Consider the following 13909-nt stretch of genomic DNA (forward strand, 5'->3'; position numbering starts at 1 on the left):
CCTTCACATAAATTGTCTGGAAATGATAGCGGTCGAGCACGCTTGCAGCGCTTTCTCCCAGTCATTCAGGGTCACCACGCCCTGGTCCGCTCGACAACAGATCTGTGGTATCCTACTTAAACCGCCAGGGCGGTGTCAGATCCAGGAACCTCTTCCATCTGACCTAAACGCATACTGAGTTGGTCCCAGTGCCACCTGCACTCGCTGAGGGCGACGACGCGTGCCAGGCCACCTGAACGACGGCCCAGACAGACTGTCCAGAGACAATATTCCTGCAGGGGAATGGTCCCTGCACGCTCAAACAGTCCAGAAGTTATGGCGCATATTCGGCAGAGCAGAGATAGACCTCTTTAGCGCCAGAAGAGAACTCTCACTGCCCAATATTTTTCTCGAAGCGAGGACGCCGCTGGCCCAGGACTGGCCCAGCCGCCCGCTTTCGCCTTCCCTCCCGTCTCGCTATTGCCACAGGTAATGCAGAGGATCAGGGAAGCAGCGCCACTCGGTGCTCCTCATAGCCCCGCGTTGGGAGAATCAGACATGGTTCCCGGAGCTTACGCAGCTGTCACTGACAGCGCCGTGGCCCATCCCAGTGAGAGCAGATCTCCTCTCTCAAGCTCGCTCTCAAGCCATGCCCGTTGGGCATTAGGGCTCACTCCACTAGAGGCATGGCCTCATCGTGGGCATGGTCCAGCGGGATTTCCATTCATGACATATGTGTGGCAGCGGGCTGGGCTTCCCCTTCCACCTTTGTCAGATTTTACAATCTGGAAGTGCCCGCCCTGCAGGCAAAACTACTAGCGGTTTAATACGCTACAGCTCCCCTGGTGAGCTGCACTGATGGGACTCATTCCACACAGACCGGCACCGCCTCTGTCGCTCCCTTCCCACTATGTGCTTATGTATTACACACACACTGGCCCGCACTCTTGCCGGCCAAATATTATTTCCCCACTCACAAGGGCTCCCCGGTCCCCCCACCCCGGGGCTCATGCAGTGGATGCTTGAGCCGACGGCGTTGACAATGGGTTCCCATAGCTTAAGCTAGCTTACGCATACTGAGAGAACCTCTCGTAAGAGAACGAATCGGTTACCTAACGTAACCTCGGTTCTCTCTAGATGAGGGAACGAGTATTGTGTAGCCGGCGCGTGCTTCAGCCACGAGCAACTTTCGCTTCATTCAATGAAAACCAGGGTTCCAGCCTCACGAACTACGCTTATATGCACTCTAGCCATGCCCATTTTGGCGGGCTTTGATGCAGTAGCGCTGGACGCCTCTCATTGGACGCGAGTTCATCCAAGTTCGTCTATAGGCTGCAGCAGTTGCCGCAGAGCAACCAATGAGCTCGCTAGCTAGCCCGCTCAAGGTCTGCATTTGCTGCACTGCGTTAACAAATGATACAAAATTAAGGATAATTTTTTGGCTTCAATATCTCAGAAAAGATTAATCTTTCCCGTAGCGTAAGCTAGCTTACGCAATACTCGTTCCCTCATCTAGAGAGAACCGAGGTTACGTTAGGTAACCGATTCGTTTTCAAATGGGACATTTGCCACTTTCTCCCTCACCCATACTTTTGAACTATTCTTAATGATACATTTATAAATACCAAAATCAGATAAATTATCAATTGCACTTTCCCCTATGAACTTAATATTTTCAATTAATTTGGTATCCATGTGTACAATTTAGATGTACCAGAATACTGGCTGAGTGGTCGTTTCTCTGCTTCCATTTCTGCCCCCACAAAAACGATCGAGAGACGGTGTGATGGCGAAATTAGGGAACACTTATGACTAATTTTAACTATCCTAGCTAACATGATTTTTGTATGGGTCTTACCTTTAAATTATGCATCAGGTCCTTGGAAAAACACTGTATCTTCACAGCTGGAAGGTATAAATTGCACTGAAATATAAATTGTAATGTTGTTTCCCTTTTCTCCATTTAAGTGACAAGAATGTTGGAATTTCCATAAAAATAATATTTCTCTAGTGGCCACTGCGAAGAAACAGCCCTTTTAATGTTTTAACCTTGTTTGCCTCAATAGCACAGAGTTGACAGATGCTATTTGCGCATGCGACAGTAAGTGTCACACTGTAAAGCGGTCTTTATCATTTTATGTCAGGAGGATCTTAAGTTTTTTATATATATATATATATATATATTAGGCAGGTCTTTTGACGCGTATGCTGCAGCAATAGCGTCCACTATCCATCTAGACAGTGTATATATATATATATCTCATGATTAATTTCTGTTTTTACACAAATTTACGACTGTCCCTCAGCTTGCCTCACTTCCATCATAACCAACAATTTTGCTACTAATACCGGTAATGTTTTTTTTGAAAGTGAATGTACTTGGTTACAAAGGAGACAAAAGTGTCAGTAAAGAGTATGCTTGAGATTAAATATGAGACATGGTGTGAGAAGTAAATAAAAATAAGTAAACATCACTTGTGAACAGATTATTGTAGTAGGCTATAGTGGTCAACTGATATATTGACGCAGAGGCCGATAAATCGGTCAATATTCTGACTTTTTTTGATTATCGGCTGACAAATTTTCCAGTTTGGCCAATTTCTTAAGGGCGCCGAAAATCACCTGCTCGCATATGAAGCAACTGAGACATGTAAAGGACCTGTCACAGTTAATTTTGTTGTTATGTGTATCATGTTACTAATAATAGACTGGTGTGCAACACAGTGTCATTTAAACGGTCCGCATATCAGAGCTGAGACAGAGGCGTTTGAGCTAATAATGTTAAATGCTCGCCTGTTTCTTTCTCCAGATATCTCATTTAAAAAGATGTAATTCACAAACCTCCGGTGTTTTCTTCCCGTCGAGCACTCATCTAATAGTATCTTCCTCTGAAGCGCATATTCCATCAACCAAAATCAAAAACTTCAGGATCAGGATCAAAATTTCCTCATTCACAAATCATGATGACAATCCAATCAGGCAATCCAGGCCTTTTAAACTATCAGGAGATGGATCCGCATGAGCGCGTAAGTACAACTTCAAGGCTGTGTCCGAAACAAGGAAAATGCTGCTTCCGGAGACTGTATACGGAGGTACGATGAAAAGGTGCTTTTCAAACTGTCTGGAGACCAGTTTCCTTATGAGTTCCATTTTTTCAAAACAGATGTCTGTTAACTGATTAGGCAGCAAGGTAGCAAGTCAGCTTGTTGGATTATAAGAGCAGACCGTTTGCTATAAACGAGGGAAGTGCTTCCAATCATTGTGTTCTTGTTAGCAGAGGTTACATCTAAAGAAAGATGTGCAGCCATCATCGATTTGCATCAAAATGGCCTCACATGCAAGGAAATTGTTGCAAAGAATATTGCACCTGAAAGAACCATTTACCGGATCATCAAGAACTTCAAGGAGAGAGGTTCATCTGCAGTGAAGGAGGATTCATGATGTCCCAGAGAGTCCAGCAAGCACCAGGACCGTCTCCTCCAGAGGAGTCAGCTACAGAATCGGGTCACCACCAGTGCAGAGCTTGCTCAATATTGGCAGCCGTTTGGTGTGAGTGCATCTGCACGCACAGTGAGGCGAAGACTTTTGGACAATGGCCTGGTCTCAAGAAGGGCAGCAAAGAAGCCACTTCTCTCCAAGAAAAACATCAAGGACATACTGAAATTCTGCAGGAAGTACAAGGATTGGACAGCAGAAGACTGGTGCAAAGATATTTTCTCTGATGAAGCCCCCTTACCACTATTTGGGACATCTGGAAAATTGATATTCTGGAGAAGGTGAACACTACCATGAGTCTTGTGTCGTGCCAACAGTGAAGCATCTGATACAATCCAGCAAATTGCAGAGGTTATGAAGAACAAGGGTTAACACTGTAAATATTGACTTTGCATAAATTGAATGTTTTTGCCAATAAAAGCCTTTAAAACTTATGAAATGCTTATCATTGTTTTCCAGTATACCATAGAAACATGTAAAAAAAAACATTATCTACAAATACTGAAGCAGCATACTTTGCAAAACACAAATTTTATGTCACTGCCAATACGTTTGGCCATGGCTGTATGTATTCCAAATTATTTTTATTTAGGATACATACATTGCTAGCTATGAAGTAAGGCAAAGGATTATGCACTTTTATTCCAGAAATGTAATTTTGTTTCATTACAGAATGTTATCAAGCACATTACACAATTTGAGATGTGGTGGAAATGTTCAGAACATTTCAGAACGTTCACAAAAATGACAGTTCTCTTGATATGCATGTATACACATTGTTGGATACTGTTATTAGGCAAACTACTAGCAAGAGTGTGAAAATAGTGTTTTAAGAGTTTATTTTCCATTTGGCCAAAAGTGTCCATAAATTGAGAAAACAGACAGACAGACAGAGATTGGCTTGCCACACCCAGATTCCTGCTGATTAAGTGATCTTATTTACAGTAATCTAATTATTTAGGATCAGATGATCACTAACTTACACATGCACGCAGTAAAATATGTTCCTCTTCCTTGTAAATAAAGAACACCTCTTAAATTTGCATTTAAGAGTCTCTAGGATTCAGTTCAGAAAACAGAGGCCAAAATAAATGCATGAAGTTGTGGGAGGAATGTGTGAGAAAGAGGACAGAGAGAAAAGCTGAGAGATAGAAGAAAGAGAGCAAAGTGAGAGAACAAGAGATGAAGAGGGGGATGATGCGTTCAGTTGTGAGAATTGTGCCAGCTGGTGAAGCGATTGAATGTCCAGGCTGGACTTTTAAACAAGGCAGCTGTGAACTCTTAATGACTGATTCACACTCACACATACACATGTTCTCTAACAATCATGCTCTCATAAACACACGTGGTCACTTCATGCTTTTTTACTAATCAGAGCATGAAAAGACCAAGTGTAAATGCCCTACAACAAGCATTCGAGACAGCAATCCGATCCACAAGCATACAAGATGCGACTTGGACGATTGTAAATGCATCTGGTTGTTCCAAATGGAACCAGGTCAGCATTTGGAAGTTTGGAAGCCTAAAGACAATGAAGGAAATGTGGCACAAAACAGCTGTTGCCTTTAGTAACATAATCCTTAACCTCTTGAGACCCGAATGTAACTGCTGTGTGCATTTTCCATTTCCCTTTTGATTTGTAACTAGTAGCACCTAAAAAACATGATAAAATATGTGGACAGCTGTACTAAGTTGTGGAATTTTAAATAATACCAAGCTATATAGAATGTCAGATTTTTTTTCAATCAAATTGTTTATTATGTTTCCAGGAGTGTTGGGTTTTCATGTTTTTGAGACATTACAGACATTACAGCTGATGTTCTGTAAAGCTGCCTTAGAACTATATTTATTGGGAAAAGCACATATAAATCTATACAAATAGATTTTTGAGTTTTATGTTACAATGTTTTTTCTACTGTCAACAACATTTCAGTGTTCTCTATTTGCACTGTCAAACAAACAAGTGATAGCCAGTGCTGAAGCATTTTATCAATCAGAAATTAGCATAATTTATCCTGATACAAGTAATGGCCAGCATCGTTCAATCACTGCCAACATGTTAAAATAAAGTGATATATTATAAATTCTGAATCTATGCACTGATTACCATTGTCCCATGTCTGCCAAACAGTCAAACTAATGTTAACCTAAAACTGAACATTTGGTATGAAGTTTGGATTTAATGCACTCAACTTCACAGGAAAGCTATAGGATGCTCCCTTGCTCCCTATTTAGTGAATGACTTAACCTCCAGTGTGTTGCATGGGGTCTCGGAACGTTTCAAAATGCACCATATTTTCATCCTAACACCTTGTGCTATTGTACACATTAGTGTATAATTTTGATTTTGATTTGACATTTTGTTTATCAGCATGGCATTTCGCGATAAATTGCTCACATTTTAAAAATGGCATATCGTAAAGACACTGGATACCACCCCTGGAGTTCGCTTATTCGAATCCCAGGATGTGCTGAGTGACTCCAGCCAGGTCCAAATTGGCCCGGTTGCTAGGGAGGGTAGAGTCACATGGGGTAACCTCTTTGTGATTGCTATAATGTGGTTCGCTCTCGGTGGGGCACGTGGCGAGTTGTGCGTGGATGCCTCCGTGGATGGTGTGAAGCTTCCACACGCGCTATAGCTCCGCGGTAATACGCTTAACAAGCCACATTATAAGATGCGCAGATTGACAGTCTCAGATGCAGAGGCAGCTGAGATTCATTCTCTGCCGAATTGAGGCGAGTCACTATGCCACCACGAGGACTTAGAGCACATTGGGCATTCCAAATTGTGAGAAAAAGGGAACAAAAAGGCATATCGGATGAAACTAGAGACTAATGAATCAGGTTTCTTACCAGACGTTTCTCCCAAAGTCAAACTCAACTGTAATTGTCACTATGTTATTTAACCCTTTACTGATAGCACAGAGTCTCTTGAACAGAGATCAGTCATTTTAAATTAAATTATGCGTTGCATATAGCGAAGCCAAAATATATTGTTCATGCATGTATGCGCGGTGTTGCACAAGGTTGAAATAATTTTAGCCACCTTCTTATTTAAGAGTTTTATGAGCCACATTAAGTTCAGCAAAATTTCACTGCCCGGCATTAGTATCATCACAGAAGTTATTCAGTTGGGTTTGCATATAACAGGGAATAGATGGAAAACTGATTTATATCTGAATTGCTGAGACACATGTGTACGTGGAATGTGCACACCCAATCAGATAGCAATTTCATCAATCAAGATGCATAAAGAGAGTGACTAAGGGAAACTTTTTCAGTTAAAACTCAGTTTTCCCTTTTCTATTGTCATCATATTCTAAAGCATGGGGAACAATACAGCTTTTTCGAAAGTCTAAATATTTGTTGGAGGAAAAATGTAACTAAATCAATGTGTTTTCAACCAAAAACATAGCCTACGTCCACACGCATTGATTTTGATACGTTTATGCCTCTTCTTTGAAAATGGAGCATTGTAAAAAAAACTCTACATACCTCTACATACCAAGGCTACATACCTTGGAAAACGTTGGGAAACTGGAGTTTTCAAACAAAAATGGATTAACATGGACATGGCCTTCATGTAAACAGGCCCTAACTCATACACACAAATAAATTAGATATCTAAACTAATCCCATACTCACATCCAGAGCCAGAACCAGATAAGAAGTCCTCGTCGTCATAAAATTCATCTCCAGAGCTCTCCTCATCTACCGGTCGAAATGTACGTCGCTGTGCCTAAAAACAGAAAGAAAAGAAGAAAACAAAATGTTCAGAGAAGTACATAGACGTTTTTGTTATGTCAACTTGCGCAGATCCACAGGAAGTAGAACTACAATGATTTATCAGACAAATCAGGTTCATATTTCATATCAGGTTCATATGTGTGTGTGTGTGTGTGTGTGTGTGTGTGTGTGTGTGTGTGTGTGTGTGTGTGTGTGTAGGGGTCTAGCGTGGGGAGCGGTTTCATCGAGAGGCCTGTTGCTAGGGGCAACACTCGCCTTTAACCCAATTTCCTTTTAAATAGGGATGAAAATTCTGCAGAAAAAGAGCTCTACACTGTCCTCAGACCCAATGTATCAAAAAAACATTAAAACAGCTAATTACAATGGATGTATAACTTCACATTAATAATGCTTAACATCAGTTGTTCATGCATATTCAAATTTGAATATACAAGATTGGACACACCTCACCGAATGCGTTTCTAAAGGTATTAAAACATATTTTTAGCGAAAAGCTTGTGCTGAAAGTATTATTATAAACAACATTAATTGTGAAATCATACCAAAACTTGTTTAAGACTTTTCTTTTAATCTAAAATTAAAAAAAAAATATTAAAAAAGTAACAACAAAGACTAGATGTGTCCAAACTTTTGATTTGTCTCATGCCATTTTTTATTATGTACATTTTAGAATTCCAAAGAGATCAGTAGCTACTATAATTGTAATCAATATATAATAAATAACTTTGGTTGTTTTTGGCCTTAGCTTAAGTATGGTCAGCAGCCAAAGTGTGCACAGTGATGCTTTCAAAAACAATATTATGTAACACCTAACCAGGGGTATAAAAACTGGCCTCTCTCCTCCTGTCGTATCCCCACGCTTCCTCTGTCATTCTTAATCTTGTGCACTCCCTCACCCCAGCCACTACCTTTATGATTGGTTTGCACCATCCCAGTAACTCAAACCCATAAACCCATTCCATTTAATCCACCACACATAAACACACACTGCCCTAAAAAGTGCTCAAAGCTACCTTTCATCCATCAGCATTTAAGTACACCAGACACCCTCTACTGTGATTGAGGCTATATATATATATATATATATATATATATATATATATATATATATATATTATTAATTATATCTGCATTGTGTAATGTCTATTTATATTCTTCATATTCTGCACTGTAAGCATGTGTCCCTCTTTTCTCCATTAGCTTTATTCAGAAAGAATGTGTTCTAATGAAGCCTGAGTTACAATTATAACAAAGGATTCATGTCATTTGAGTCCAGTCATTTCATTTACCGATTAAGTCGGGATTGGGATCTCTGTAATAATTTAGAGGTGGGAGTGTCTATTGTTTGGATGTGGTCTTCTGCTGTTGGAGCCCATCAGCCTCAAGGTTCCAGGTGTTGTGTATTCTACTCACTACAATTGTACAGAGTGGTTATCTGAGTTACAGTAGACTTTCTGTCAGCTCAAACTAGTCTGGCCATTATCTGTTGACCTCTCTCATCAACAAGGCATTTCCATCCACAGAACTGATGCTCACTGGATGTTTTTTGTTTTTAAGCACTATTCTGAGTAACTGTTGTGTGTGAAAATCCCAGGAAATCAGCAGTTACAGAAATACTCAAACCGGCCCGTCTGGAAAAAATAATCATGCACCGGTCGAAATCACGGAGATACAATTTTTCCCCATACTGATGGTTGACGTGAACATTAACTGAAGCTCCTGACCCGTGTCTGCATGATTATATGAATTGCACTGCTGCCACACGATTGGCTAATTGGATAATACGTTTACAGGTTTTCCTAATAAAGTGCTCAGTGAGTGTATAATAATAAACAGAGTTGGCTGAAAAACAGTAGATAAGCCATGTAGTTTTAACTAAGATATTTAACACAATACTGTAAAACACAAATGTACCTACACTACTGAGATTAGAGTAGTCCCCTCCCAATATACCATATCCAATTCCAAACACACACACTGGCAAACAATAGATTTCGATTTGTGCCATTTTACCAGCTAAAACCATTTAAGTGCAATTAATTTTTATGACAATCTTCTTTTGTGTGAAATGCATGAGAACACCAGGGAATCGGATACCACTGTGCTTCGATTTGAACAGCTATTAACCACAGGCCATTCACCAAATGTAATCTAGCCTAATGCAATTTCTGCTCCAACCTTTACAGCATTAAAAAAAAAAAAATACGCTACAGATGCACCACATCTGAGAGCTCTCCTTTACAAATATCATGCACCTTTTTAAATCACATGAGACTTTTCAAAATCCAGTGCTCCAGAATCGAGACTCGGCCAATGTGCATATGTGGCTAAATTGTAAGAGTGTGTTTGTGTGTCTGCGTATCCTCCCCTGTAATGGTGGGGTTGGTTTGTGGTGTCATTTGGCCAACGATATGATTAAGGGGTAAAATTGGCTAACACAGCAAGAGTTCTTTCACAAACTGTTTTTGTGTGTATGTGTGTGTGTGTGTGTGTGTGTGTGTGTGTGTAATAGATAGAGAGGGGGTGTAGTGAAGAAAGACAATGCACATATATAGTCCATCTGTTTGGCAGTGCATAATGACAACAAATTTATAGCAATATACGGTGCGATTCAAAAGTTGTGAGTCCACTTGTGAAAATACTTTTATTTAGCATTTTTGTTCATAAAGTATATTTATTAGCATAACAATTTGTGAGTAAAGATGAATTGAAAAATTCAAGAACATCATAGTATTTGGTATGTTCCCTTTTGCTTTCATGACAGCATGCCCTCAAGCTGGCCTGGACAAGTTTGTCCAAAAGCTGATGATCCATATGATCCATATCATCCCAGCATGATTTGAGAATGTTCCAAAGAGCATCACAAGCAGCAACAAAATCAGATTTTCTGTTCAGAGTTAACATGGCCAATCTCACAATTTTTTTTATTAGTGACCTAGAAAATTGAAATAAGTCACCATGGTGCAGAATTGTAAATATATCTTCTTCATTTGCAATCCTAAAACTGTGTTTTTCCGGTTTAAAATAGCCTAAATTTTGAATGTCAGATTTTGAATGTGGACTTTTAAACAGCACTGTTTATCTTTTGCTCTCCTTCCTTTTAACTCCCTCCTCTCCTTGCACAATTTGATGGATTAGTTAGTTGGACTTGCTGGTGTTTGGCACTGGCTTCTTTCCAACAAACTGGACAGAACAGCTGCGAGGAGTAGGAGTGTGTGAGAGAGAGAGATATCACTGTGTGCAAGTAAAGTTGAGAGGTGAGTTAGTCACTAGGTAATGACCTCATTACAAGAGTCACACCCACAGACATGCAAATGCAAATACGCACACATACGCCATATTATTTATCACAATTATATATTTCACCTTCACCTACTGAACACAAAACACTCAAGTTTACACTTTGCCTCTTGAAATGTATGTTATGTATGAAGTGGACAGCTGTTTCAGTGGGACAATCCTTAATCCAACCAGTAAATGATCCCATAATCCCACAGGATTAGAACAATGTCGGATGCCCATATGGGTAAAACGACCTGTGTGTCAGAACAAGTACAAGTTTTTAGCAATTATGATGCTGTGATGAAATCTAACCCTCTTTTAATCAACACAGACAGATTTAATATTTTCTAAGGAATATTTAACGCAATCCTGGTTACCCTTTCTTTCTTCAACAACAAATGGTGTTCGCAATCTAGTTTATTTCTACAAAGTAACGTGAAACAGGTTTTATAACATGAAAACATTCAGCACATATACAGGAACAGACAAAAGCATATGGCATTGTAAACCCCTTATATGGCATTCCTTTGGGTAATATCAAAAGGCTTAAGCAAAAAACAATAGGTACACAACCCAGATTTTTGCCCATTACCTTGATTTCACGTTGTATGAAAACACCTTTACCAGCATTCTTACCAGCTCCAATGTTGTGAACATGCACAACCACACATTGCATTTTAAGCCAAAAGCAGAGATTAACACTGGTTTCAAATCTCAAGTAAACATGGTTTTCTTGCATTATCTGTTTTTTGCTAGTTATTAGCGTATTAGGCTATGTTCAGACTGCAGGCAAATTTCTTCTCAAATCAGATCTTTTCAGGCAGACTGTCCGCACTATTAATTGCAAGGGTTCAATTCAGATTTGCTTGTTCAGACATAACAAGCGTACCCACATGATGCTGCTTTCAAAACAGATGCAGGAAAAATGGAGGTGCATCATCTAGCTCTCCAAATAAGCACCCTGCCCAGTCGCGGTGCAGAACAGAAAGTAAAACTTAGTGGCGGAGGAAACTGGTAAATATTGTGATGTTCCGTGCTGCAGTCACCAATTTATGACTTCATCTTTGTGCGTCACATGAAAAGACAATTTCAAATATGGCTTGAGCAGCCAGAGCGTCCGAACTGACACGCATCTGAAAAAAAATCTGATTTCAAATCGCATTTGAAACCCCCTCCCGATGTGGTTTCAATCAGATTCAGAAAAATCTGATTTCATGTGGTTTTTTTGCTGTCCAGACTATCAGGATATGCAAAAAATCAGATTTTTTTTGTGGCAGTCTGAACAAGGCCTTAGTTTGCAAATAAATGCACTCATTGGAGTGAGGAACATCATTTTATCCATCAGGAATTGTTTGGATCAAGAATATTGGTCTATTCAAAAGGTGGTTTGAGAGGAAGGTTGAATAATAAGAGGGCTTGATCAAAAAGTAATTTCAAAGGTTGAGCAATAGGGGTGGATAAAAATATTGATTTTCGATGCATCGTGATCTTCATTTGAATGATTTTGATGACTCAATATCGATTCTTAATTCCCAAGTTTGATCTTTCACTCTATGCACAACCCTCTTTCACTCACATGTGTGACCAAATCTCACACTATGTGATTATAAATATCTATGCCACTGGCAAGTAAATGTTCAGATTTCACTCACCAGCGATTAAGTAGTATAGTGGATAAGATATTAGCACAGAGGTCATTTCACTGCATGTTGGGAGTAAAAGTTTGGTTTAACTCATTCTGTGTATCCAAAGACAAGATCTACAGATCCATGTCACTGAATTATGTCATTTTTAATACACTTTGGTTTTTTATTTGGTTTTTTACAGTCAGTTGTTGGTTAAAAACAACAAAAAAAAGAACCATTTAATTCTAATCACACACGGATGTGCAACAGAAATCATGCATGTCCTCTCTCATATATGCACTTAAAGAGACAGTACAATTTAGCACGTGTTGTACATATCAATGTAAATACTTATAAATAGTACAAATTATGCAAGTAAACAAAAAACACGTAACAAAAATATATATATGCAACATAATATATGCAATTTCAAGACATTCATTGATGGAATTTGAACATTATTCAAAAGCTTAAATGGGACCAATTTGATGAAAAATTAAGACAAAATATAATTAGTAAAATTAATATTTTAGAATTGTTCCTAGAAGGGTTGCCTAGAAGCTTTAGCAGAGATAGAATTTCATTCACACGTAATTAAAATGGACATTGAAACAGAAATGTTGAATCGATATAATATTGAGCTTGTGAATTGGAATTGAATCAGGTAATGTATCAATAACCAGAGCAAGCTAATACATTTTGAAGATTAAAAAAAAAAAACAACAACAAAAAAAATGTTTTTCTTTGGAAAAACATGCACTGATGAATTGTTCACAGTAAGAAATGTGTAATAGTAAAGTAAATGGGGTCAAATTTGATTGAATCTCAAACATAAAACTGTGCCTCTGTTACTGTTCACAAAATTCTGAGCTGTGAAAGAAATTATTTGTTAGATTCGATGAGCCGTTTTGAGGCCAGTTTGTGTTGGGGAACTGTCTTGAAAGCTTTCTGCTGAAGCGTTGCCATGGAAACACTTTCATGCTATATTAAACGAGTCATGACCACTCTCCCACACAACAACTATAGCCTACAATAACCAGAATCACTGCTGTCTGGGATAGCCCCGCCCACACAGGTGACAGAGCCAAGTCTGTTGTTAGATTTAGAAGACAGAATGTGTTTAACATAACCATGGATTTTCATACAGTTTATATCCAGTGCCAATAAACTCAAGTGTGTCGATCAAGTTGTTTGCTGGGGGTTTCTGAAGTTTAAAGGATGGTATTGTGTGTATTTGTATGTCTGTGTGTGTCGGGTTGAATTAACTCTCTCTCTTTACAGGCAGATGGGGCATTCTGTGGATCATAACTTCTCTCGTGTTCCTAAGAAACATTTCAAAAGGAGCTAAAAAATGTGACCAGAGGCTAGGGAATGGCCTGCCTTTGTGTGTTTGTGGGTTTGCATCTAAGAGTGTGTGTGGCTGGTCTTTGTGATTATGAACGGTCCTCCCCCTTTCCCAGAATCCCCTGCTGTTCTCCATGTGTGTTTGAACTTCTGTTTGTACCCAGAGCTCCTCATTTCCCATATCTTAAAAGGACAATCTCAAATTCAGCACAAATAAAAAGATAAGGTACATAGAACTCTGAGAAGGAATGCAATGAAGGTCTTTCTAGAATAGCAGCAGATGTATAAGGAGTCATTTTGGACATTACACTGGGCTTGACGCAACAAGATTCCAGCGACAAGCAAATCAAAACTGTGTGGATAAGTTCTCTCTGTTTGCATATTTTTTCACACTCACAATGCACAGCTGAAGAGTGTAAAACTAAGAACCTATTTTC

At 39.3% G+C, this 13909-nt stretch overlaps 1 protein-coding gene across 1 annotated transcript in view; it reads right to left on the reverse strand.

The window, feature by feature from the left end:
- The window catches only part of LOC127619735 (syndecan-3-like), a 60074-nt gene that overhangs the window by 12790 nt on the left and 33375 nt on the right, over positions 1-13909 (reverse strand). Inside the window, exon 2 of the mRNA XM_052092704.1 lies at positions 7120-7213. Within this exon, the coding sequence (XP_051948664.1) occupies positions 7120-7213 (94 nt within the window). The remainder of the gene's footprint in view (positions 1-7119; positions 7214-13909) is intronic.

This window comes from Xyrauchen texanus, chromosome 26 (genome assembly GCF_025860055.1).
Source record: "Xyrauchen texanus isolate HMW12.3.18 chromosome 26, RBS_HiC_50CHRs, whole genome shotgun sequence".
NCBI lineage: Eukaryota > Metazoa > Chordata > Actinopteri > Cypriniformes > Catostomidae > Xyrauchen > Xyrauchen texanus.